A 27,176-nucleotide genomic window follows, 5' to 3' on the forward strand; every position below is an offset into this window, starting at 1 on the left:
CCTCAGAGCCAGTCTGTGGCCTTTGTGTGGCGAGTGACAGGCCTGGGAAAGAGCAGGGGAGGTGCCTGGCGGTCACAGAGGTGCACGGCCCCCAGGGCACCTTGCAGAGCCTGTTGCCTGGGCGCTCCTTCTCAGGCCTGAGCCCCACAGATCCAGCCCTGACAGGGGGTGATGGGCTGCTGAGCTGGCCTCCACTGACCGGTGGCCCAGGCCCACTGTCCCACTTGCCTGTGCTCAAGAAGGGAAGGGACAGGGTCAGGTGCACAGGCCGCACTCCAGTAAACCTGTCACCAAGGAAACAGGGCGACGGAGGGAGGAAGGAGCCCTGGGAAAAGCAGATAAATCAATAAGGGAGCCTATTTTTACCATTTTCCTAATGACTGTCTTGAGCTGCTAGACAGGAAGGGAAGGCACAGGTCCTCATTAGCAGCTAGGGGGAGGGTGCTGGGTGTTTGGGGAGCAGGAGTCTGGGATGGGCCCCTGGGGCCCGCGGCAGGAGGAAGGGGTGCAGCTCAGGGCATCCCCATGGCCACTTCCTTGTCGAGGCCCTTGGTTCTCTTTCGGTTGCTCCTCAGAGATCTGTGCTCACTCGGGCTGGGGTGGGTTTTGTGTTGGTTTGCCAGTTCCAACAAGCTGCCATGGGCTTTGTGGTAACGAATGGACATGGACTTGTTTCCCCACTCAGTGGTGGCTGAAGCCATCCCTTCCTCCCTAGGAAGTGCACGTCCTTGCAGTGAGAGCCGTCTGCTGTGCACGGTGGTTTCCCTTCGTTGTCTTTTCCGTGGATGCAACGTGCCCGCGGAGTGCAGTGCAGAGGGCTCAGACGGGTCTGCCATGGGCCAGAGTGAGGATGCCGTGGGCCTGTTTCCATGGGCTGCTCCTTGGTCTGGTGGAATAAACTGCCATCGCTGGCACTCTGTGCGTGCGGTGCTGGACACCAGGGCTGGGTGAACAGAACAGGCAGAGGCCTTGCCCCGGCTCCGAGAGCTCTGTTCATCCAAGGTCTGCAAACACAGTGCTCTGGCTGCCAGAAAGAGGCGTCCTTCTGCAGGCCATGGGGGTCAGCACAGGGGTGGAGGGAGTCACCGAGTTCACTGACAGCCATGGAGGGGCTCGTTGACAGGAATTGAGGCTGGGGGACTGGGAGCATCCTTCGACTGTGTGGTGGCGTGTGGGCTGCAGTAGCTTGGCCTGGCCCTCATTGTGCCCGGGCCCTTCTGTCACTTTGGACTTGGAATTCCGGTGCAGGAGGTGGGAATGGACCAGCACCCAGGGGCAGCTGTGGCCTTGTCTGCAGAGCGGCACCTATAGGAGCTCCTGGCACGCCACTCTCTAAGGGGCCGGGCTAAGCAGCTGCAGCAGACACACAGGAATCCCTGCTCCTGCTTCTGATGTCTGGTTTCTTGGGGGAGACGTGTAGGAAAACTAATGAAGTCCCACAAGACAGAGGTCTGTGGGGCATAAGGAGAGCTTCTTGGACCAGCTGACCTTCCCTCCTGGTCGTGACGGACTTTAGAAAGGTGGAGCCACTGCAGGCCGTGGCACAAGCCCCCGAGATGTCCAGGCTCTTCCTGGTGCTGTGTTCAGGGAGAGGTGTGGGAAACAGGAGGCAAGAGGGCTTTGGGTGCTGGGCCAGGCCCAGTGGGTGCCTTTTTTTTTTTTTTAAGATTTTAATTTATTTGTTTGAGAGGCAGCTTTATAGAGAGAGGGAAAGATGGCGAGAAAGGTCTCCCATCCACTGGGTCACTCCCCAAATGGCTGCAATGGCTGGAGCCAAGCCAATCCATAGCCAGGAGCTTCATCCAGGTCTCCCACCTGGGTGCAAGGGCCCAAGCACTTGAGCCATCTTCCACTGCTTTCCCAGGCCACAGCAGAGAGCTGGATTGGAAGCGGAGCAGCTGGGACACAAACCGGCGCCCATATGGGATGCCAGCACTGTAGGCGGAGGCTTAGCCTATTGCACCACAGCCCCGGGCCCCAGTGGGTGCCTCTTCGCTCACACCCTGATGGTTGTCCTGTGCCTGCCTGCCCTCTCCTCTGGCCACAGTTGTGTGGACTCTCCCTGCTTCATGAGTTCCCATGTCAGGATCTTCCACAGGCTCTGCTTCCCTCAAGCCAGCAGCCAGCTGAGCAGTTTTTAGCATTTCAGCCCCACGATTGCTGGTCCTGATAATCAGACAGCAGGTGGAGTCTGGCTGGCCTTTGAGTGTCTGGCCAACAGGGCCTTGGGGAACACCAGTTGTCCAGCTGCTAGTTCCAGGGAGCTGGGCTCAGAGCACCTGGGGCCAAGAGCTGTCTTTTTCCTGAGTGTCCTGCAGTGGTGTCCAGCCTCTGTCCCCAGCAGTCCTCAGGTATTGCACGTGGTCACTCTGGGCTAGTTGAGATTCAGGGTCCTAGCTGGGAGCTATAGTGTGAGTTTATCTGGCTGGGAAAATACAGGTGGAGGGGGAGCAAGGGGTGGGGCCGCTAGGCCTGCAAGGGTCCAGACAGGTCCTGCCAGGAGAGCAGCTGCACGGCACGGACCCTGCTCCTGCACTCGGCCCCTGAGAGCTGCCCCACCTGGCAGTCTGGGTGTAGATTCCCCGGTGAGGAAGACTCAGCCCCAGAAGCAGTCACCCTCCCAGGATCCCCAGAGGCCAGCGCACTCCTGGCCTCTCCCCAGGGTGGGGCTGGGCTCCTGCACCACCACCAGCTCTCTGAGCTGGCACGGGGCTTTCCCAGCCGTGGGGCCAGCACCACTCCTTGTGGAGAACAAGGATGGAGGAAATGTGTATGAGGCACACAGCTAGCCACAGCCAGGGTCCCCAGCCCCGTGCTCCATTCTGGGAACTGGAAGCTCAACCCGGCTTCTGTCAGGGCCTTCTGACTTCTAGGGCCAGATTGTGGGGAAGCAGGTCTGGGAAGCGCTGTGTGCTACTCCCACTCGTGTGTGTGTGTGTGTGTGTGAGTGTGAGTCCAGACCATGTGCAGTAGTGTGTGATATACACTGTACACCAGAGTGTGAGTCCACACTGTGTGCAGAAGTATGTGATATACACTGTACACCAGAGTGTGTGTGTGTGTGTGTTCAGACCGTGTGCAGTAGTGTGTGATATACACTGTACACCAGAGTGTGTGAGTGTATGTCCAGACCATGTGCAGTAGTGTGTGATACACCGTACACCAGAGTGTGTGAGTGTGAGTCCACACTGTGTGCAGAAGTATGTGATATACACCATACACCAGAGTGTGTGTGTGAGTCCACACAGTAGTGTGTGTGGTGCACACTGTGTACAGTAGTGTGTATGAGAGTCCACACTGTGTAGTATGTGGGTGCTCACTGTGTACAGTAGTGTGTGGTGCTCACTGTACAGTAGTGTGTGTGGGTATACACTATATAGTGTGTGTGGTGCACACTGTACAGTAGTGTGTAGGGAGTACACACTGTACAGTAGTGTGTGTGGGTATACACTGTATAGTGTGTGTGGTGCTCACTGTGTACAGTAGTGTGTGGTGCTCACTGTACAGTAGTGTGTGTGGGTATACACTATATAGTGTGTGTGGTGCACACTGTACAGTAGTGTGTAGGGAGTACACACTGTACAGTAGTGTGTGTGGTGCTCACTGTGTACAGTAGTATGTGTGGGTATACACTGTATAGTGTGTGTGGTGCACACTGTACAGTAGTGTGTGTATGTGGTATGCACAGTGTATATTATTGCATGAGTACATCAGGTGTGTGGTATAAACTGTGAGTTTGTTTTCAGGCGAAGGCTGGGTTTTTGGCCACCCTCATTGTCACCAGGGCACCTGGATGTCTGGGTGAGCTGTGCCAGGCCCCGGGTAGCCTGGGCCGCTCAGGGCTGTGGGACTTGAGGCCTGGGGTGGCCCTGGGGTTCTACACTTGTTAGAGCTCTGTTCAGAGCCCGCGGTGGAGGATCTCTGCATGATCCGTGGCCCTGGGGGGGTCTGAGGGGTTGTGTCACAAGGAGGTGGGTGTGTAAGGCAGGTGTGCAAGGCAGGCATGCATCTGGCGTACCTGGGCTGAGCTGGTGTCCCAGCAGACATGAAGGAATGCCCAGGAGTCCTGAGTGCCCTCACGTGCAGCGAGAAGCCCTGGAGGTCTTGGGCCAGCTGGGTGTGGACTCGGGTCTGGCAGCACTGTCCCTGGGGCAGGGCTGTGGGAGTTGGGGGTGGGAAAGGAGCTGCCCCTGCTGGCGGGGGGTGTTTCTCAGCGGCATGGTGGGGTCTTGGCATTGCTGCCCTTGGCTTGGGCAGTTAGTCCCCACCCCTACAGCCTCCTTGGAGCTGGTGGGCTGCTCACTGGTGCCAGTGCCACCAAGTATCCTGCAGAATGCCCCCATAACTCAGTGCCACCGACACAGGCTGTGGCAGGGTGGTGGCATCAGGGTGTATAATGACTTGTGCTTCCTCCATGGGTTCTGGGAGGGTTCTGGGCTGTGCGTGCTTCACAGCCCGCCTGACTGCATGCAGAGACAGGACGAGGGGCCCTGCCCTGCGCTCCGTGTTGCTGGGTCTGCCCCCGTCTGTCAGCACATTGCCCACCGGCTCAGGGCCAGAGCAGGTTTATGCCTGCCGTGCAGGGGTGCCTGTACTCCAGCCTGGGATTCCCTGTCCCCTTCTATCAGGCCGCCCACCTCTCTTTGAGGCTGCAGCAAAACCTCTCCTGGGAGGCAGACGCTGGCATGCGAGTCATGGCTGTATTTCAGAAAAGCACAGAGAGCCCCCCCTGTGTTCAGAAAAAGCCAGCATTGTGATGCTCTGCACTCAGACTCATGATCTGTGTCTCTCCTCCCTGGAGACAGACGTAGAAGGAAGGTGGGGCAGAGCAGGCTCCTCCAGCCCCAGGATGGCTCCACGGACTGGGCCTCACAGGGCAGGGTTCCCAGCCGGCCTGCCACAGGCATCACCGCGGGCCAGCGTTTGACGGCTGCGCAGCGTTCACTGTTTCTTCCCCCTCGTCGTCAGCCCCGATGAGGTCCCAGATCCATCACGGACTTCTGTTGTGGGCCTGGCAGTTGTGTACTGGCCGCACACTTCCTCCTCTTGGCACGCCTCTGTTGTCTGTGGGCCAGGTCCAGATGGCACGGTCTGGCCTGCCGAGGCCGGGCCTCTGCCGTGCCTGCCTGCTGTCTGTGGGACCAGGGTGGGGGGGGAAGCCTCCCTCCAGTGACTGCTCCTTGACCCTCCTCCCACGCCGTTCGAGTACATGATCCTGGCCACCATCATCGCCAACTGCATCGTCTTGGCGCTGGAACAGCACCTGCCCGAGGACGACAAGACCCCGATGTCCCGCCGACTGGTAGGCGCCTTCTGCTTCATCACCCGCCCTCCCTGGCCGCCGAGGCAGGGGCGCCTTAGCGACAGACCCCTTAGGATTCACAAGGGAAAGGAGGTGTCGCAGGAGTAAGGCCAGGACGTGTAACCGGGCAAGGTCAGGCGCGAGGTCTGCCAGTCCCGGTCCTCCATTCTGAGGGGCTCTCGGGTGGGAGGAAGAAGTGGGTTGGGGCGATGAGAGGAGGACCCAGCTCCTGCACGTTGGCATGAGCTTCCTGGTGCCTGTGCCCGGGTTCTCCTTAACGAGGAGACATGCTCGTCACAGCGGACCCTTGGCTTAAAATCCAGATGTGCATGGGTGGCTCCTGCAGGTGACAACCCCCGAGGTTCCAGCTGGGGTGCACGTGGGGGCTAGGGAAGCGGCCTCCTTTGGGCAGAGCTAGGGCCACCAGGAACCTGACAGCCCTTCCCGTTCCCACTGCTGGCTTCTTGGGGTGCCCCTGCTTGGTGCACTCCTGCACACCTCGGGTCTGGATGCATGCAGGCTGCCCAGCACTGGCGCCTAGGGTGGCCAGCGTGCCCAGCGTGCCCTGCTCACATGCATCTGCTCTCGCCCGCAGGAGAAGACAGAGCCCTACTTCATTGGGATCTTCTGCTTTGAGGCTGGAATCAAGATCGTGGCCCTGGGGTTCATCTTCCACAAGGGCTCCTACCTCCGCAACGGCTGGAACGTCATGGACTTCATCGTGGTCCTCAGTGGGTAAGTCCTTCCTTTGTGCATACGCCGGTGGACACAGGGGCGGGAGAGCAGGCAGGAACGGCAGGAGAAGTTCGAGGACCAGGTTCCTGGGGCTGGGACTCGAGACCCCCTCGGGCAGGGTCCCGGAGCTGGCTCGGACTTGGCCAGGTCTGCAAGTGGTACTTTCCCATGAGACTTGGTGGGCTGTGGGACCCTCAGGCCTACGCCGTAACCTTGACCTGGAGTCTCCTCACCTAAGGAGCTGTGGGCCCTGCCCGGGAGGCACCCTGCCTTGTAGACCCCGAGTTGTACCAGTACGGTTCCTGTGGGAGACCCCAAGCACCTTGCCGTGGGGAGGTTGACCCCATGGCATCCCTGTGGGAAACCCTGGCCAAGCTTCTGTGGGGAGACCCCAACCGCACCCCTGAGGGGAGACCCCTGACTGTGTCTCTGTGAGACCTCGACCACACACCTGTGGGGAGACCCCAACCACACCCCTGAGGGAGATCCTGACCAAGCTCCTGTGGGGAGACCCTGACCTCGCCCCTGGAGAAGACCCCAACTGTGCACCTGTGGGGAGACCCAGACCACGCCCCTGAGGGAGATCCTGACCATGCCCCTGGGGGAGACCCTGACCTCGTCCCTGGAGGAGACCCCAACTGTGCACCTGTGGGGAGACCCAGACCACGCCCCTGAGGGAGATCCTGACCATGCCCCTGGGGGAGATCCTGACCAAGCTTCTGTGGGGAGACCCTGACCATGTCCCTGGAGGAGACCCCAACTGTGCACCTGTGGGGAGACCCCAGCCACCTTTCTGAACCGATACTTGTGGCTGAGACCCTGAGCACAGACTTTTTTAATGACTGGCAGATTGGTAGTGTAAAATTGAGCCATTTCAAGGCATCTGATAAATAATCCTTGGAAATTAATACAAGGCTGACCAGTGGCACAAGCAGTGTGCTAGAACAGGTCACAGGGCCGCACTCTGGATGCAGTGCCGGCGACGGTACTGGCAGGCCTGCGTCTGCCCGAGTGCCCGGGCTCCAGGCCCAGCTCTGCTCCGGATTCCAGCTTCCTGCCTTCACACACCTGGGAAGCAGGGGCAATGGCTCAAGTGCTTCTGTTCTGCAAGAGACCAGTTTGAGTTTCCAGTTCCAAGTTTGGCCTGGTTCAGCTCTGGTTTGGTTTGGGCATTTAGGGAGTGGATTGGTGGATGGGTGATTATCCCTCTACTTCTCAACGAGATTAAATTAAAATTTATGGAAGTATATAATTTTTTAAAGGATTCTTATTTATTATTTATTCTTATTTAATTGAGAGGTAGGGTCACAGACAGAGAGGGAGAGACAGAAAGAGAGGTCTTCCATCCACTGGTTCACTCCCCAAATGGCCACAATGGCTGGAGCTGGGCGATCTGAAGCCAGGAGCTTCCTCCAGGTCTCCCACATGGGTGCAGGGGCCCAAGCACTTGAGCCATCTTCCACTGCTTTCTCAGCCCATAACAGAGACCTGGATTGGAAGAGGAGCAGCCAGGACTCGAACCGGCACCCACATGGGATGCTGGTGCTGCAGGAGAGGCTTAGCCTATGCCACAGCACTGGACCCAAATATAAAATGTTTAAAAATCCATGCATAGTTTTTCAAATATGCATTTTCCTTGAATATTTTGAAGTGCCTGTGTATGACAATATTGCTTTCAATGAAATATTTGATAGTTTATCCTCTCAGAAGTGGATGTGGTGTGGGGACATTGGGCTAACCAAGTTCTGCTGGGCCTTGGGGGTACACTGGGTTTGCTGCCCTGGGCTGTCAAGGAGCTCTGGGTACCTGTGGGCAGCAGGTGGCTGTGCCATCAGGGGGGCTGTGGGAGATCCATCACGCAGTGCCTGGCAGACTTGTGAAGAAAGGCGTGGAGGGGACACGTGGCTGCCGCTGTGACCGATGGAGAGGGGAGAAGAGAGCCTGGGGACACTTGCCCCTGTTCATTTCCTACCCTAGTGGAGTAGGTGCAGTGCCCATCTCTAACCTCACCAGCTGTGACTGAACACCCATGAACACAATGTGTGCATAGCCAGCCCCTCAGGCGTTGCCTCTGTATAGGACCTTTTGGAGGTCACTTTTCTAAGAGAGTGTTCTTGTGCATTTTAAGTATCAATTAGTGTATGAAAATGCAGTTATACATGGTGCACTTAGAAAACGCAGCTCCGTATGCCTCGGAGGTCTGAGCATGTGTGTGTTCTGGTACCCCCCCGCCTCAGGTGTCTGCCCACTGCTCCTGTGCACAGGAGGTGTTGTGGGCATCAGAGCCAAGGCAGGAACTCTGTACCCACCGTGGGGGCTGGCTCAGGCCAGGGTCCCTGTCATTGACCTTTGGCACGCTGGAATTCTGGATGTGTGTGTCCCATGTGAAGGCTGCAGGAGCCCTTGGTCCCGCTGGCTTCCGTATGGGTCAGATGAAGAAGGAAAAGTTCCTAGACTGGGAAAGATCCCCGACCGTTCTGTGGTCTGTTCTCCCAGCCCCAGTCGTGAGTGAGTTCCCTTTAAAGGCTTGTAACGTGCTGCCTGTTCTCAGGATAGCACGAGCATTTGTGTGTTATTCCATGTTTGGTAAAAATCGAATGACTGATCAGCAGTTGTTAAATAGATGTACACAGCTTGCTTCTCATTTGCACAACTATTGGCACTCAGATTGCTTTCTGTTTTTTGCTGTGATCAGTAGTCAGCAGAGACGCTGAAGCGTGTGTCTTTTGGATGTCACATTTCCCCAGGCATCTGAACAGGCTGCAGTACAGCCAGTCCTCTGTACCCGTGGGCCCGTCAACCACGATTCAGCCAACCACGGACTGAAAATGTTCTAAAAAACCGAGTGCGTCCTGAGCATGTAGTTCTTTCCCTGAACTCAGCAAGACAAGCCTTCCCGAGGCACGGCTGTAAGCTCTGCTGCAGGCAGCACTGAGAGGTTGTGGAGCATACAGTGCCGGGTAAGGGCCAGGAGCGCGCCCGTGCTGGGGCACTGCCCTCTGAGTCCCGAGGACGGCGCTGTGTCCCGTCGCCGTCTTTACGGCGGCAGTGCCGGTGGCTGGGGCAGAGGGGGGCCGCAGCCTGTGGGCAGCAGGTGGCTGTGCCATCGGGGGCTTCTGTGGGTGAAAGGGCAGGAGCTTTTGAGCACACAGGAAAACACGCATGTTGCAGAAACCGAGAGATGCCACGTGCACGACTTTCATGAGAAATGTGTTGTCAACGGTTCCGTTTTACTGCGTGATGTTGCTAACCTACATTTGTTAATTAAGCTTTGTCATAGGTTGTGTGTATAGGAAACACTGCGTAGAGACACAGTGGAGTCAGGCATCCGCTAGTTATGTTAGAACACATCCATGTGGGTCCGAGGGTGACTGCTGAGCCAGAATCCGGACCCAGGCCTCTCTCCTGGGCCTTCTCGGGCCGTGCCGCCTAGGCAGCTCAGTGGTGGCACCGCGGTCCTGTGCTGCAGCGGGGGTTAGGGTTTCCTCCTGCTCCCTGGTGTTTCCAGGGTCACCCTGATGGTGTGGGGGTGGACGTCTGTGTTTTCAGCTGACGCTGAGGAGCTGCTCTGGCATGGCCATGTTGCCGTCTGCTTTCCCACCAGGAGCTCAGGACGTGCCTGCCTCTGGCTGTTTCCCTAGGGCAGAGTGCCTGGGAAGACCTGAGTGCGGGCAGGTGTACCTGGACTGGGCTCCTCCTCTCTCCTCTTCCAAGGAGGTCACTCAGGCCCAGGCAGTCATCTGAGATACTGCTGGCAGGGTGCCAGGCGCTGTGCCAGGTTTAGGGGGTGGGGCAGTGAGGCCATGTGCCGGGAGCACCCTGAGTAACAGTGACTTCTCTTGCTTTGGGGTTCGCTTCTTGAAGGAAGCACCACTTACATGGGAGGTAAAGATTAGAAGCATAGACTTAGCTAGACCTGGAAGGAGAAGACCATTGCTGGGAAAAAACGCCGTGTGTGAAAGCTGGGAGGTGGGTGGTGTGGAGAGGCAGACAGACTGACGGGAAGATGCTTCTGTGGCCGCGGTGAGTGGAGCATGGGGAGCTGGTATGTGCAGGCTGAGGAGCTCGTGCCGTGGCCAGAGGGGCTGGAGCCGCTGCCAGCTCGGAGCAGGGGTGCGGTGTTTGCTTCCGACTTGGCTGTGCTCCTCCGCAAGTCGACCGTCTGCCTTCTGGGCCGAAGTAACTGCAGGAAGGCATGGGAACGGGAAGGAAGCTTCTGCACGTGTGGGAGGCGGTTCTCGGCCAGAGACGGGGAGACCAGGGGACAGGGGACAGGGACAAGAACAGGAGGGTGGGGTCTGGAGCAGTGGGTAAGACTTCAGTCAAGACACTGCACCCCTCATCAGGGCTCTGGGGCTCGAGTCCAGCTTTGCTTCGAACTCCAGCTTCCTGTTAATGTGTGCCCTGAGGGGCAGCAAGTGCTTGGGTCCCTGTCACTCACATAGGAGACACAAGTTGAGTGTTGGGCTCCTGGCTGCAGCCTGGCCCAGTTCCCACTATTGCAAGCATTTGGGGCTGTGGAGGGCGGGAGCTGCCGCAGCGTGTGGAGTGGTGTTGCTGGAAGCCTGTTGGTAGGAGGATGCTATCTGGAGCTAAATATACATTGATAGGTATTTTTAGAGGGTTTTCTGTAAGAAGGCTGCCCTAATACACAATTCCCTCGCAGCTGAAGGTCGAGGAAAGCGATTTTCCTGCAGGAGCTGCTCTGTAACAGATCTGAGAATGGAGGGACCATGTGGGTGCAGCACCGGGGCCCAGCCACAGAATTTCTGTGGTGCCCGTGTGGTGGCTCTGACACTTTTCCTGGTCTGCCCTAGGTGGGCGTAGGGGGAGGAGAGGAACAAGGAGAGCCTGGGCAGAGGCAGGTGCCTGAGAGCTTGTCATTGAGGACTGCGGGCGGGGTATGGTGGAGGGGAGGTCTGCTGGTGGAGTCTGGTGGAGGGGAGGTCTGCGGGCGGAGTCTGGTGGAGGGGAGGTCTGCGGGCGGAGTCTGGTGGAGGGGAGGTCTGCGGGCGGAGTCTGGTGGAGGGGAGGTCTGCGGGCGGAGTCTGGTGGAGGGGAGGTCTGCGGGCGGAGTCTGGTGGAGGGGAGGTCTGCTGGCGGAGTCTGGTGGAGGGGAGGACTGCGGGCGGAGTCTGGTGGAGGGGAGGACTGCGGGCGGAGTCTGGTGGAGGGGAGGACTGCGGGCGAGTCTGGTGGAGGGGAGGTCTGCGGGCGGAGTCTGGTGGAGGGGAGGACTGGGGGCGGAGTCTGGTGGAGGGGAGGTCTGCGGGCGGAGTCTGGTGGAGGGGAGGTCTGCGGGCGGAGTCTGGTGGAGGGGAGGACTGCGGGCGGAGTCTGGTGGAGGGGAGGTCTGCTGGTGGAGTCTGGTGGAGGGGAGGTCTGCTGGTGGAGTCTGGTGGAGGGGAGGTCAGGGGAGGTCTGCGGGCAGAGTCTGGTGGAGGGAAGGACTGCGGGCGGAGTCTGGTGGAGGGGAGGTCTGCTGGCGCCCGTGCTGGGGGCTCCACCACTTCTGGCTCCTCTCCCGCACGGCAGACCCTCTCCCCCCAGCTCGTCCTTCCTGGATGTGGGGGCAGGCACAGCTGTGACCTCAGGTCAATGACATTTCTGTCTTTGCTGTCCAAGTTGTGTCTCCCCCTCGGTGGGTACACGGTGGGGAGGACGAGTTTGGAAGGTGCAGCTGTGGGTGGGCGGGCAGAGACCCAGGTGCAGTCACAGGTTTCCCTCAGCTCAGCTGTGTGGGGCTGGCACCCTGGGGGGAGGGGGCTGGTTTTCCTCCTCCGCCTGCTTCCGTGTCTTCTGCACGGGGATTTTCCGTGTCGGATGCATCACCGATTCACTCGGCACACACTGATTGAGCGTGCACCGCGTTCAGGTGTGAGGGCCTGGATGGGGGAAGCTGGCTCTGGAGAGTTGGCTTTAGTGTCAGCAAGGAGGTGTCGAGAACCTCAGGGTCCCCAGGTGGCTTGGCCTCGGACAGGTTCCTGGCCTTAGGCTCACTCAGGGTGACAGAGGGGAAGTGCCCGGCCAGGCTATCAGAGTGACAGGCCCTGCCAGGCCCTGCACAGTCAGCTGTGCCATGATGCACCTGTAGGTGTGTGGAAGAGGGCCAGTTGGAAATTCTGAGGCATATTTGCCACCCTGAGGGAGACGGCATAAACCTTGGAGCTGTAGGCGTACAAGCAGAACTGAGAGCACCGGGCCTGCTCCCTCTCCTGCACAGTGCACCGACTGTCTGGCCCGCGGCTGGAGGGCTGGGGACTACAGGGGTGCCACATCCTGCTGAGTGAATGCAGTGGTGTGGGAGGAGAGCGGTGACAGTGCCATGAAGCATGCGTGCTGCTGGAGTCAGGCAGCAGCAGAGCGGGTGTGCAGGGCCGGCACGGAGGAGACAGGACAGGCCGAGGTCGGGAGGGAAGAGGGCAGTGGAGAGGCCTCGGTCTGAGGTCACTGCAGCCGCCCCATGGGTGTTAGCCTTGGGAGGGTGATGCGTTTGCCCCGCTTCCGTGTTCCCGCAGCGCAGGGGCAGAGTGCTTGCTGGAGGCCTCACGGGTGGCAGAAGCCCAGACGCCTCTGCTGTAGCTTCTTGGTGTGTTCAGACCATTGAGCTGGGCTGCTGAGAGCTAAGATCTTTCTGACTTGGCTGCGGCTTGTGCTGCTTGCTGTTGGTCCAGTGTCCTGGCCTGCACATACGGACGTTGTCTTGGGACGCCACTCCGTTCCCTGATGGAAACTCTTGAAGCCATTGTCTGTGCAGAGCCATGAGGTATGGCTGTGCTGATGCCAGTGGGGTGGCTTCTGTTGTCCGGGAGCACATGTGTGTGAGACAGGCTGTGGGTGTGGGTGTGGGTGTGAGGGAGAAGTGGGACATCGTAAGGCAGCATTGTCTCCATTTCACAGATGAGGAGACCAGCGCTTGAGGCAGCAGACTCGCTTGTTCAGGGTTGACGGTTGTTAAGGGGGTGGTGGCGTAGGCTGTGAGCAACAGTTCCGGAGCCCTGCTGTGTTGCCTGCACAGCACGGCCTCACCCACGAGCTTTGAAGAACAGTGAAGCGATCAACCAAACCTGCGCCCCGCGTCCCGCAGGGCGGCGGTGCTGTGCGGGGCAGAGTGCTCAGGGCTGCGCCCCGCGTCCCGCAGGGCGGCGGTGCCGCGCGGGGCAGAGTGTTCAGAGGGCCTGAGAGCCTCTGGCTGCGCCCAGCACACTGACCTGAAGCCGCCTGCAGCTTCTAGACCAGGGCCAGTGTAACTCCCCCTGAGTTACCACCGAGTTTTGTTTTTTTTTTTTTTTTTTTTTTTTGACAGGCAGAGTGGATAGTGAGAGAGAGAGACAGAGAGGAAGGTCTTCCTTTTTGCCGTTGGTTCACCCTCCAATGGCCGCTGCGGCCGGTGCATCACACTGATCCGAAGCCAGGAGCCAGGTGCTTCTCCTGGTCTCCCATGCGGGTGCAGGGCCCAAGCACTTGGGTCATCCTCCACTGCCTTCCCGGGCCATAGCAGAGAGCTGGCCTGGAAGAGGGGCAACCGGGATAGAATCCGGCACCCTAACTGGGACTAGAACCCGGTGGCCGGCGCCGTTAAGCCACGGCGCCGGCCACCACCGAGCTTTTAGACAGAGCTTTACTACAAATTGAACACAGCACTTAATTTGCCTTTGGGGTTTATCTGATTTTATCAAAACTAGTTGCGTCTTCTACAGCTGTCATTAAGGAGAGCAACCATGGAACTCCAAAAAGCGTTGGAACAGGGCCTCGGTTTTCAGCCGATCATCAGCAAGAAAACCGCGTCTTCCACCCCCACTCCCGGCAGAACACACGCAGCTTCCAGAGGGAAGCTCTAGTTCCGGGAGCCTCATCCTCCCCCCACCCCGGGAGGCCTGGTGCAGAGCTGAGGGGAGGGCTGGGTCCTGCCCCTCTTCTGTCAGGAGCCCTGGCCTTGCATCTGCAGTGCGTTGTGGCGACACTGAGGGCCCTTCTTACAGCCCTGGCCCTGGACCCAGCTGCCCTCAAAGGTCACCCCTCGGTCCAGGACCCTGTGACTGGCCGGGGGGTGCCATAGCCCAGCTGGCGTGGGCTGTTCTTGTGGCTGAGAGTTAACCCAAACTCTGGGCTAGAGGAGGCAGCTGGTGTGGCACATGTCAACGCATTCAGAGCTGGACATGCCCCGCGCTTGTGTGGACATGGAATGGGGCTGGGGCCGGCAGGATCCTGGGAAGGCCCCGCATTGAGACCTGCGGATGGCTGGGACCTGGCTGTGGGCCGAGGTGAGGCTCTGGCGTTGGGCCACAGCCTGAATGCTGTGGGAAAAGTGCTGGGGGCAGTGGGGGCAAGGGCTTGTGGTTGGGATCCTGGCCCAGACCCAGGAGAGCAGGGGAAGAAGCTGCTGGTGTTGAGACCAGAGTCAGAGCGGTGTTCAGCCCTACAGCGAAGAGGACTGGGGGGCTGGTGGAGGGGAGCTTGGACAGGGCGTGGGGTGACCAGAGTCAGAGCTACAGCGAAGAGGACTGGGGGGCTGGCGGAGGGGAGCTTGGACAGGGCGTGGGGTGACCAGAGTCAGAGCGGTGTTCAGCCCTACAGCGAAGAAGACTGGGGGGCTGGTGGAGGGGAGCTTGGACAGGACGTGGGGTGACCAGAGTCAGAGCTACAGCGAAGAGGACTGGGGGGCTGGCGGAGGGGAGCTTGGACAGGGCGTGGGGTGACCAGAGTCAGAGCTACAGCGAAGAGGACTGGGGGGCTGGCGGAGGGGAGCTTGTACAGGACGTGGGGTGACCAGAGTCAGAGCTACAGCGAAGAGGACTGGGGGGCTGGCGGAGGGGAGCTTGGACAGGGCGTGGGGTGACCAGAGTCAGAGCGGTGTTCAGCCCTACAGCGAAGAGGACTGGGGGGCTGGTGGAGGGGAGCTTGGACAGGGCGTGGGGTGACCAGAGTCAGAGCTACAGCGAAGAGGACTGGGGGGCTGGCGGAGGGGAGCTTGGACAGGGCGTGGGGTGACCAGAGTCAGAGCGGTGTTCAGCCCTACAGCGAAGAGGACTGGGGGGCTGGCGGAGGGGAGCTTGGACAGGGCGTGGGGTGACCAGAGTCAGAGCTACAGCGAAGAGGACTGGGGGGCTGGCGGAGGGGAGCTTGGACAGGGCGTGGGGTGACCAGAGTCAGAGCGGTGTTCAGCCCTACAGTGAAGAGGACTGGGGGGCTGGTGGAGGGGAGCTTGGACAGGGTGTGGGGTGACCAGAGTCAGAGCGGTGTTCAGCCCTACAGCGAAGAGGACTGGGGGGCTGGTGGAGGGGAGCTTGGACAGGGCGTGGGGTGACCAGAGTCAGAGCGGTGTTCAGCCCTACAGCGAAGAGGACTGGGGGGCTGGTGGAGGGGAGCTTGGACAGGGCGTGGGGTGACCAGAGTCAGAGCTACAGCGAAGAGGACTGGGGGGCTGGTGGAGGGGAGCTTGGACAGGGCGTGGGGTGACCAGAGTCAGAGGGGTGTTCAGCCCTACAGCGAAGAGGACTGGGGGGCTGGTGGAGGGGAGCTTGGACAGGGCGTGGGGTGACCAGAGTCAGAGGGGTGTTCAGCCCTACAGCGAAGAGGACTGGGGGGCTGGTGGAGGGGAGCTTGGACAGGGCGTGGGGTGACCAGAGTCAGAGCTACAGCGAAGAGGACTGGGGGGCTGGTGGAGGGGAGCTTGGACAGGGCGTGGGGTGACCAGAGTCAGAGCGGTGTTCAGCCCTACAGCGAAGAGGACTGGGGGGCTGGTGGAGGGGAGCTTGGACAGGGCGTGGGGTGAGCTGCAGGCTGGAGAGGGAGGCCAGGGCGACAGCAGCAGCCTGCAGGGCCGCACTCGCCTCCCCAGTGTCAGCGGGAGGCTGCCGTGGCCTAACCAGGGCCGGGCAGACCTGCCAGGCCACTGCTGTTGGCTGGGCTGTAGGAGGACTGCTCTGGAGGCGCCATGTCTGCCCAGAATGAGGGGGCTCCGAACTCCCCAGAACGTCTCTGCTTCTACCCTGACCCTCAGCGTCATTTTGTCACTGTTCGGAGCTGCCCTGAAACCCAGTCTAAGCCCTCACAGCCCAGTCCATGCGGGAGATTTGTCCCCTGCCTGGTGTCACTCGCTGGCGCCTCCTGCTGATCAGATGACGGGTGGGGACTGACAAGAGGTGGGCTCCTGTCTTCCATGCTCAGCAGAGGCCTTCCTTTATTTTTTAGATTGATTGATTTATTTGAAAGGGAAAGTTACAGAGAGGCAGAGAGAGAGAGGGAGGGAGGGAGGGGTCTACTATTCTCTGGTTCATTCCTCAGATGGCTGCAATGGCCGGAGCTGCACTGATCCGAAGCCAGGAGCTTCCTCTGGGTCTCCCATGTGGGTACAGGGGTCCAAGCACTTGGGCCATCTTCTACTGCTTTCCCAGGCCACAGCAGAGAGCTGGATCGGAAGTGGAGCAGCCGCCCGTATGGGATGCCAGCACTGCAGGCGGCAACTTTACCAATATGCCACAGTGCCAGCGCCAAGGCATTACTTCAAAACTGCTTTGGGGAGTGTTGCTGTATGATTGCTGTGACGTTTTATTTCCTGATGGACGAGAGTCGGAAGAGGAACTTGATCCGTGTGCTTGTTTGTGGCCTTTGCCCTGCTCCCTAAGCCCTGGCACCAGCAGACTGGCACCGTGACTGAGCTCCGGTGAACAGCTGCTTGACCTGGGACCCCTTCTGGGGAGCTCAGTGGCCTGACATTTGCAGTCTGGCTGCTCCCTGTTTGGGAAAAGGGAGTGGAGGCTCCCAGTGGGTGTGTTTGTGCAGGAGACAGGCCCCCTCCCCATCCTGCGGGTGCCGAGGGCCCAGGGGTACTGAGTGCCCACCCCTGTCCCCTGCTGCTGCTGCTGAGTACAGCGGGCTGCCGCTCGCCGTGCTGTTGTCTGTCAGGTGACTGCACATCCAGCCTCTTAGCAGACGGCTCAGCTCGGGGCCGGATCTGATCGGGTGGAAGCTGGCTCAGGCCCTGCTGCAGGTGGGAGTGTGCGGCTCTGCCTGCTTCGCAGCGACTGAAGCTTAGCACCAGGGAACCCAGGAGTCTGGATTTCAGAGCCACCCGTGGAGGAAGTGGTTTTCGTCCTGTGGCCTTGGACTCCGGCAGTGGGTGTGCGCTCTCTGGTTGCCCAGCTTTGGTTGTCACCAAGTAACAGTTCCACAGACAGGAAGCCCAGGTTGCTTTTGCTCAAGCCTATAGAGCTCTTGTGATTTACAAAGTATTAAACGTTCAGAAACATTGTCGGATGCTTCCTGGCTTTTTCCTTTTCCCTTTGGTGAGTACAGCAGAGTGGGCAGCGACTCCACACGGCAGACCGGCGTCGGAGTCTCTGCTGTGGTTCCCTGGCCCTGTGACTGTGGGCAGGTGGCCAGTGTCTGTCAGCTTGGCCATGACATAAAAAGGGTGGGGTGATAGTGACATTTGACACCGTGGTTACCATGGAGTGGGTCTTGAATCTTTGATGTTAGAAAGGAGCCTGTGACTAGGAGGGTGAGACCTACTGATCTGGATCCAGAACTGGGTGCACATGAGGGGCTGGGGCCCAAGGCTGTGCCTGACCCTCTTGTCTCGAGCAGAGGGTCGCCTGCCTGCTGCTGATCCAGCTGCTGATGGGTCCCAGGTGTGTGGTGTGGCAGGCAGGGTAGAGATTAGACTGAACAGAGCAGCGTGATGGGGGCAGGGTGTGTATGTGGACATGAGGCGGTGGACAGGGCAGCCAGGGCACGGCCTGGTTCTGTTCCTGAGGAGGAAAAGATGTCAGCTGGGCATTGGCCCCCAGCTCTATCCAGTGCTGGGTCTCCCGTGGTCAGCTTGTGTCTCCTCGTCCTTCAGCGCTGGGTACAAGGACTCCTGGGTAATTCTTTCCCAGGGCCAGCTCCCGTGTCCTGCCTGCCCTGCGTGCCCATGAGCCCTGTCTGCTCTCAGCTAGCACCGTTTTCTGTGCAGCTTTGTCAGTTTCTTCAGCTACCAGTCTTGATTTGCTTGCTACTTGGGAGCAGAGCGCTGTGTCAGATCAGCTCGCGGATGGAAATCTATCGATAGCAAAGCCGGAGAAACTCAGGAGGGGCACTGGAGGGGCAGGGTCTGTGAGACCCTCTCCTTCCCAGCCCTGGCCTCCCTCAGCTTTCTCCCAGCTTTTCTTTCCCACACTCCCAGCAGCACCACTGTGTGCCACGAGATGTGGATGCCAGTGAGGAACAACCCAGGGCCCTGCCGCACAGGAGTTAGGGACTGGTCTGTGCTTGGCAGTGGGCAGGTGGTGTCCCAGATGTGTGCTGTCGTCACCAAAAGCAGGAGGCCTCCGGGGTGCACAGCGGACGTGTGCCAGCCCAAGTGGGATGCTGGGCAGTCCTGGCCAGAACTTCAGCTTTGCTGCGCTGGGGCCAGTGGGGGCAAATTATTCATCTTATTTGAGTCTTGTTTTTTAAATCTGAAATACCTCTCTTTCCAGATCCGTGTGCTAGACTGGGCAAGGTAAAGTGCTTGAGAAAACGGCCCACCCCAGGGGGGCAGGTAACCCTGCAGAGGCTGGTGTGGGCTGTGCACCCCAGGGGAGCAGGTAACCCCGCAGAGGCTGGTGTGGGCTGTGCCCTGGCTCCCCACTGTGGTGCAGGCCCAGCTCCTGCCATCCTCTGGGCTGTCAGGGTTTATGTCCTTGGTATGTCAGTGACACACTGGGTCTCTGTCTGCCTATGGGTGAGTGGTGGCTACTCCCCTGGCCCTGGCCAGGTGGGCAGGAGCCCTGACACCTCACTGTGCCTGTGGGGACCAGAGGTAGGTCTCCCATTGTCTACATGAGGCTTGAATAGGACATGTATGTAAGTTGTCAGACAGGGAGGTACAAACACTTTCTGCTAATTACCAGCAACATTGATCTAAAAATACCAGTTATGCGTACAAAGCATTTCACTAAGCGCTGCGGCTGAAGGCGTGAATCGTAGGTATGTGCCTTCAAGGAGCTTCCGTCTGGTGCAGGTGGTGGTCCTAGGTGGACAGCTTTAGTGCGAGTCCCGCGCCCTTTGACCAGAACCCCTTCAAGCCTCCTGCCTGTCCGTCTGTCTGCCGTGTAGTAAGTGCTTGCCGCACACGGGCTCAGGCCGTGGTAAAGGCCTGGCCACGGATTGGATGGCAAAGGCGGGAACCTGGTTTCTCTGCTGTACATAGCAGGTGCTGCGCTAGATGTCTGCTGGGCCACTTCTGCACCTCTCTCCTTTAGGCTGCGCAGAAACAGGAACAGTTTGCTTTTTCTTTTCTTCAGGGTAGCAAAGCTGGAGGTAAGGAGCCAGCTGCCACTGTGTATAAAAGATCCGTGCTGGCCTGAGCGCCCTGGTCAGCATCCAGCCAGCTCCAGACACGGGGGCCCCAGGGCAGAACCCAGCTTCTCCATTGACCACTGCGTCTGTGCTTGGCCGGCAGAGACAAGGCCGAGAATCCGAGGTTTGGTCCTGGGCTGTGTGCAGCCGTGGGGAAGGAGTCGTCGGTGGCACCCGAGTGCTTGCACGAGCTTGCACAGGGGATTGCTACCGCGCTGCAGTGCTGGCTGGTCCTTGGGGACACTGGTTGTGTGGCCCCATTCTAGTCTGTGGCAAGCCTTCTCCGTGGGCTCATGCTGGGTCCAGGAAGGGCTCTCCCTCCCTGAGGGAAGAGGCCAGTTCGGGCCCGTGTTCCCGAGAGCAGCTGTCCCAGCGGCTCTTCCTGCTTGGCGCTGCCCATGTGGTCTCTGAAGGGGCCCGTGCGGCAGGGAGGCCAGGCCGGGGTGGGGGTGGCAGAACCGGGGAGACCCCTGCGGCTGCCTGGCTTTCCAGCTGCTGCTCTACACTGTGAGGGATTTTTCCACTTAATTCTTGCAGCAGCCCCATGAGGGAGATAGTTACTACCTTGGGGGTTCGGTACTTTGTGTGTCACTGCCAGAGTTGGGGTTCAGGCGGGGAGCTGGCTCGGGGCCCAGGTTTCTGACTGCGATGCTGTCCCTGCTGGTGTGCTCAGCCAGCAGAGGTGAGAAGGTGAGTCAGGGTGTGTCAGTGCCCCCGAGGGAATGTGAAATGCGCTTGGTTTTAGTTACTGTGAAAACGTCTTTAATTGAAAGACACCAGATTATTGGATTTCCTGTATCATTTTGATCCTGGAATCGTTTAGGACATCTGGTGCACTCAGCCTGTGAAGCGGCGGTGAGTCGCTGTGGGCAGCCTGCAGCCCAGGAGGGACGGAGGCTCTGGGGTAGCCTGGTTCTGCCTGTACCTGGCTTGTGAAGGCTTGTGGCTTGTGAGCCTGAGCTTCCGCACTGGGAAACGGAGGGTGAGGTATTTTATAAGCATCGGCTGACGGTGTGTGGGTGAGCACTGGGATAGTGCTTTGCACATGCTAGGTTTTCAGTGAGTGGTGCCAGCACTGTTCTCCTGGTTTATGGAAAGAGAAACCGAGGCACAGGAAGGGCAGGTGTGTCCCCTGGATTACTCCAAGCCCCACAGAAGTTCTCCGGTACTGGCATGAGCCTGAGGCTTCTGCATCCTGTATGTTATTCTGTTCCTTGTATGGGTCCCACCAGCTTCTGTAGTGTCATGTGTGTGGGGTCCCACCAGCTTCTGTAGTATCATGTGTGTGGGGTCCCACCAGCTTCTGTAGTGTCATGTGTGTGGGGTCCCACCAGCTTCTGTAGTATCATGTGTGTGGGGTCCCACCGGCTTCTGTAGTGTCATGTGTGTGGGGTCCCACCAGCTTCTGTAGTGTCATGTGTGTGGGGTCCCACCGGCTCCTGTAGTGTCATGTGTGTGGGGTCCCACCGGCTTCTGTAGTGTCATGTGTGTGGGGTCCCACCGGCTTCTGTAGTGTCATGTGTGTGGGGTCCCACCAGCTTCTGTAGTGTCGTGTGTGTGGGGTCCCACCAGCTCCTGTAGTGTCATGTGTGTGGGGTCCCACCAGCTTCTGTAGTATCATGTGTGTGGGGTCCCACCAGCTCCTGTAGTATCATGTGTGTGGGGTCCCACCAGCTTCTGTATCACATAAACAGAATCTCATCAGGTTCTAGAGTGTTCTGTCCTGCACAGGGTGCTGCTAGGTTCTTGAATGTAGTATCATGTATGTGGGGGGGGGGGTCATCACTAGCTTCTAGAACACACTATCACATGCATGGTGTCTTGTTTTAGAACATACTATCACATGTATGGTCTCACTAGGTTCTAGAATGCACTATCACATGTATGGAATCTCATCACATTTTAGAATGTACTGTCATGTGCATGGAGTTTCTCACCAGGTTCTAGAATGTACTGTTAGGTATACGGGGTCTCACTAGGGTCCAGAATGTAGTAGCATGTATATGAGGTCTCATTAGGTTCTGGAATACCCTTTCATGAATATGGGCTCTCACTAGCTTCCACAATATGTATCATGTATACAGGGCTTGCTAACTTCTATAATGTACTGTCATGTGTATGGGGTCTCCCCAGGTTCTAGAATATAACATCACATGTATGGGGTCTCACTGGATTCTAGAACGTACTATGTGTATGGGGGTAGTCTCACCAAGTTCTGAAATGCACAATCATGTGTATGGGGGTTTCTCTAGGTTCTAGAATGCACTTCCTATCATATTTGGGTTCTCATAGCTTCTAGAATACACTCACTGTTGTGTGTGGGGTCTCACCAGGTTCTAGAATGCACTCACACATGTATGGAGTCTGTGTTCTACAATGCACTCACTGATTTGAGTGTGGTCTCAGGTTCTAGAATATTCTCACCCATATACATGGTCTTTCTAGGTTCTGGAATGCATTCACTCTGATGAGTATGGGGTCTCAGCAGGTTCTAGAGTGCGCTGACCTGTGTATTGGGTCTCGCTAGTCTGTAGAGTGCTCTCTCTCGTGTACGAGCTCTTAGGTTGTGGAGTGCACTCTCGTGAGTGTCTTCGTCCATTCAGCGCTGTAACAGAAGCTGTCGACAGCAGAGACCGTGACGGACCTGCGTCTTTCTGGCCTGGGGCCTGCAAGTATGAGTTCAGGGCAGGGCATGCATGTGGCAAGGGCTGTTTCTTTGGTCCCAGATGATATAAGAGGTGAGGGACACTCTGGTGTTTTAATGTAGAGACGGAATTCCCGTGCGTTGATGAGTGACCCAGGCCCACTGCTTTCTCGCCGTGGTGGGGAGAAAGTCTGGAGGTTGTGCTCCGTCTGCACAGTAGGCTTTAGGGGCCTGTTATTTGGCCTGTGTTCACTGCTCTGTTTACCCGGGATCCAGGCTTCAGAGCATCTCTGAGAACACATACAGAGGATGACAAGTCTCTCTCTGTGCAGCACCAGGCAGGTGACCATGAGCCGTGGTTGGGCCAGGCCCATGTACACGGCCAGTGGGGGGGATCCATTTCTCTCCTTGCCGATTTTAGGGTTCTCCCTCTTTTTAAATGTCAACTGGCCTCCCTCATCCAGACCCCCAGGCCATGCCTGGTCGCTCCTGAACTCTTCTGGACTTGGTTTTCCTGTGCGCACTCACGGTCATGACGCTGAGGCACAGGAGGAGCCTAGCGGCAGTCACAGCACAGACCGCGGTGGGAGCGAGCTCTGTCCCCTGCAGATCTCAGCAGCTCTGGCGTGTGATTGCCCTGGCTGTGTGAGAACATCCCCTTCTTACCTAAGAGAAGCACCTGACATCAGCAGGGCCAGACTCTCTGCCCTGGCGCTTTGGGGGGTTACTGAGTAGATCCAGATCACTGTAGCCCCCTGACAGCCACAGCGGCCAGAGGATGGGCAGCTATGCAGCATTGAGTCCACTGGGCAAGGGGAGCCGTGTGGCCGGCCGAGAACTCACCGTGGAATGTTTCTAGAGCACAGCCGATCACAGATACAGACACCTGGGAGGCACATGAGGGTGAGGGGTGGTCACAGGTCCCTGACACCTGGGAAGCGCGGCGAGGGTGAGGGGTGGTCACAGGTCCCTGACACCTGGGAAGCGCAGCGAGGGCGAGGGGTGGTCACAGGTCCCTGACACCTGGGAAGCGTGGCGAGGGCGAGGGTGAGGGGTGGTCACAGGTCCCTGACACCTGGGAGGCACATGAGGGTGAGGGGTGGTCACAGGTCCCTGACACCTGGGAGGCACATGAGGGTGAGGGGTGGTCACAGGTCCCTGACACCTGGGAGGCACATGAGGGTGAGGGGTGGTCACAGGTCCCTGACACCTGGGAAGCGCAGTGAGGGTGAGGGGTGGTCACAGGTCCCTGACACCTGGGAAGCGCAGCGAGGGCGAGGGTGAGGGGTGGTCACAGGTCCCTGACACCTGGGAAGCGCATGAGGGTGAGGGGTGGTCACAGGTCCCTCTGACACCTGGGAAGTGCAGTGAGGGTGAGGGGTGGTCACAGGTCCCTGACACCTGGGAGGCACGTGAGGGTGAGGGGTGGTCACAGGTCCCTCTGACACCTGGGAAGTGCAGTGAGGGTGAGGGGTGGTCACAGGTCCCTGACACCTGGGAAGCGCATGAGGGTGAGGGGTGGTCACAGGTCCCTCTGACACCTGGGAAGTGCAGTGAGGGTGAGGGGTGGTCACAGGTCCCTGACACCTGGGAGGCACGTGAGGGTGAGGGGTGGTCACAGGTCCCTCTGACACCTGGGAAGTGCAGTGAGGGTGAGGGGTGGTCACAGGTCCCTGACACCTGGGAAGCGCATGAGGGTGAGGGGTGGTCACAGGTCCCTCTGACACCTGGGAAGTGCAGTGAGGGTGAGGGGTGGTCACAGGTCCCTGACACCTGGGAAGCGCAGTGAGGGTGAGGGGTGGTCACAGGTCCCTGACACCTGGGAAGCGCAGTGAGGGTGAGGGGTGGTCACAGGTCCTGGGAGGCACATGAGGGTGAGGGGCCGCGTTTTCCTGGCAGCCCTCCTTCCTCCATGCGCTGCACCTGCTCCCGCGCTGCCCGTGCTTGTGCCCAGGTTCCTGCTTGTTCTGTTGTTTTCTGACCACACATCTGGGAGAAGCTGGCGCCTTCACATTGCTGCAGTATACGGCATCCTTTCCTGTTACCTCTTACATTTTGTTTGCTGTTCACTGGACCTTATTACTATTACTGTTTTTCTTTATTTTTCCTTACTTTTGACCAGAAACTTAAGAACAAGTTCTTATAATCATGAACCAGATTCACATTCTTCTACCAGGTCCTACAGTTTCTCTTTTGCACTTTGTTTCCTACCTGCACTTCTGTGCAGGCTTATACATGCACACATGTGTGGTCCATGGTCCATGCTGATTAACACACACATGAGTGGTCCATGTCCCATGCTGATTAACACGTGTGGTCCACATTCCATGCTGATTAACATGCACACACATGTGATCCACATTCATGCTTATCAACATGCACACACGTGTGGTTCATCTTTCATGCGGATCAGCATGCACACATGTGAGCCATGTCCCATGCTGATTAACATGCACACACATGTGATCCACATTCCATGCTGATTAACATGCACACACATGTGATCCACATTCATGCTTATCAACATGCACACACGTGTGGTTCATCTTTCATGCGGATCAGCATGCACACATGTGAGCCATGTCCCATGCTGATTAACAGGCACACATGTGTGATCCATAGTCCATGCTGATTAGCATGAACACACTGTGATCCACATCCACAGATTAACGTGCGCACGCTGGGGGCCCCTATTTGTCTGTCTTTGACACCTGTGTGGCTGCAGTCCGCAGTCGGACGCGCTGAGTTCCTCAGAGGGGCGGCAGGAGGCAGGAGCCTGAGAGCCACCCCGCTGGCTTCTCGTCCTTCCCAAGTCCTCACTGAGAGCAACGCTCACCTCGAAGAGCCGAGAGGACACGAAGTGGCCCGTGGCCAGTCCCTGCCTGGCTCCTGCTGCCTGGTCAGTAGGGGCAGCCCCAGGCGTCTTGTTCTTGCTCAGGCCAGGCTGCTGTGGGCAGGGAGCTCACTGAGGCCCAGGGGTGTTCCCAGGAGTGCATGGCTGGGGAAATGAGGGGAGTGAGGAGAAGGAATACGAAGCCAGGAAGACGAGAGATGTGCGGTGCCTGGAGGAGAAAGGCCCGGGCTGCTGCTCCTGCTGTAATCCATGGACACACGTGTCCTGCCCACTTCAGAATCTCACCTGAACACGTGGCGTTCACACTCTGCACCTGTGTGCACCTGCCTGGCATCGGTCGTAAATGTTTGCTGAATGGCAGCACACGCGCGTAGACGGCAGGAAGGGTCCTCTCTCTGGAGAAGCTGGGCCTCGGCTCTGCAGACTCCTCCAGGATTCCCTGAGCTCTGAGTGGCCCCAAGGGAGTCCCCTCTCCTCTGCCTGTGTTGTTGCTATCCCCAGTCCTTGGCCCTGACCCATCTGGGCGTTTCTAGGCTGGGAAGAGGAAACCCTGAGAATGTCCCGGGAATGAACCCCCTGGCAGGCTGGGCCTGGCCAGAGTGGGTGCCTGCCATCAGTCTGTGGGGCAGGGACAGCACATCAGCCCTGGCCTGCAGGGCAAGTGCCGGCTGCGTTCTCTGTCTCTGCGAAGGGAGCAGAGCGAAGCCTGCGGTGACTTCTGGAAGTCACGCACCCTCAACTTTAATTGAACATTGGAAACGTTGGAAAGTTCAGAGATTGGAAGAAGGCTGACACCTTGTTTTTGGGTAAGCACTAGGAAGTGTTTCAGAGCACGTCCGTTCTTGAATGCGGTTTCTGAGTGTGTCTTTCTGCCTCCCTGACTTCCTCCTTGAGCAGCAACTTCTTTCCTACAGGGCGACCCCTCTCCGATGCCAGTGCACTGTGTCGCTTGGTGTCATGGTGGAGCGTGGTTGTCAGGAGCAGAACTGCGGTGTGTCAGGATGCCAGGTCTGCCCTGGGCTGGCCAGTGCCTGCTGAGGGTCCAGGCCAGCCCTGGCCAGGGCACACCCTGCTGCCATGCTTGCTTCCTGGGGCCCTGGCTGCTTGCTGTGGTGTCCCTGGGGACAGAGGCCGTGGCTTTTATCTAACGGGCCAGTGACCCACATTTTCAGACCCTTCCAGTAAGTGCTCTCCAGGAAAGCTCAGCGTGCGCTTGGCTTGAAGTTCGTCTTTCCTGCCCTTTCCTGCTCTCCCGTGTCCGTCTCTCTCGCCCTCCCTGCAGCTGCTGAGGCCGTGCCTTGTCCCTGCTCCCGCCCACCAGCCCGCACCTGCCCTGGGGCCCCTGGGGACCTGCAGGGGAGTCTGGTGTGACCGCTGCCAGCTGGCCCTGTGGGCAGGTGAACAGTGCCTCACCTTGTCGCTCTGCAGAGCAGGGCCTCTGCCTCTTAGCCCAGACGTGTGTTTGCTGTGCTCCTCCTCATCCGGCACGGCAGGCCCCAGGGTCTCCCTGGTCCCCCACCAGCCTGCCAGGATGTTCTGCTTCCCGGGAAGCAGCTCAGGACTGGGCCTCCCTGGGCAGGGGCCACCTGCCCAGAGCTGTCCTCGAGGTTCCTCGCTGAGGATGAGGGTGGGGAGGGACAGGCCCTGGTCTCCTTGCCCTGTTCTCTGGGCTGTCCCGGGCTCTTCCAAGGAGTTCATGGAAAATGGAGTTAAAGTATCAGTTCATTTTCATGCAAAAATTTTTTGAAATCCATGCATAGTTTTCCCCAAATACACATTTTTCACAACCTTTCTGAAGACCCCACAAATGCCTAAATTGTGCTCTGCGAGAGGGGCATGAGGTTGGGGCTTCCTCCTCGGAGCTGACGGAGGGGAGAGTGGGTGGCTGGGGATCAGGCTGTGTTCAAGCCTCGGGCCCAGGGCTGTGTTTAGGGACCTGGCTCATGCCGAGTGACTCTGCTGCCTCTGAGGGTGGATGTGGGGCCTCAGAGGGGGCCTTTCAGCCGGGACTTGTGGGCTGGGGGTCTTTCTTCCTGCCTCAGAGGCAGCCCAGTGACTGCTCAGCATGGAGGGGATGTTCCCCTTGCTGTGCTGTGGTTTTGTTTACAAAGAACATTGCTGGGCTGGCACTGTGACACAGCAGGTTAAGCCACTGCCAGTGACACCGGCATCCCATCTGGGTACTGGTTGGAAACCCTGCTACTCCACTTCCAATCCAGCTCCTTGCTAATGCGCCTGGGAAACCAGCAGAAGATGGCCCAAGTGCTTGGGCCCCTGCACCCATGTGGGAGACCCTGAAGAAGCTCCTGGCACAG

General features: G+C 58.5%; 1 protein-coding gene across 3 annotated transcripts in view; it reads left to right on the plus strand.

The window, feature by feature from the left end:
* The window catches only part of CACNA1E (calcium voltage-gated channel subunit alpha1 E), a 295,645-nt gene that overhangs the window by 18,085 nt on the left and 250,384 nt on the right, over positions 1-27,176 (plus strand). For all 3 annotated transcript variants that reach the window (XM_062211220.1, XM_062211221.1, XM_062211223.1), the window contains exons 2-3: positions 5,197-5,302; positions 5,898-6,037. In XM_062211220.1, the coding sequence (XP_062067204.1) occupies positions 5,197-5,302; positions 5,898-6,037 (246 nt within the window). The remainder of the gene's footprint in view (positions 1-5,196; positions 5,303-5,897; positions 6,038-27,176) is intronic.

The sequence above is a fragment of the Lepus europaeus genome, chromosome 14 (genome assembly GCF_033115175.1).
Source record: "Lepus europaeus isolate LE1 chromosome 14, mLepTim1.pri, whole genome shotgun sequence".
Taxonomy (NCBI): Eukaryota; Metazoa; Chordata; class Mammalia; order Lagomorpha; family Leporidae; genus Lepus; species Lepus europaeus.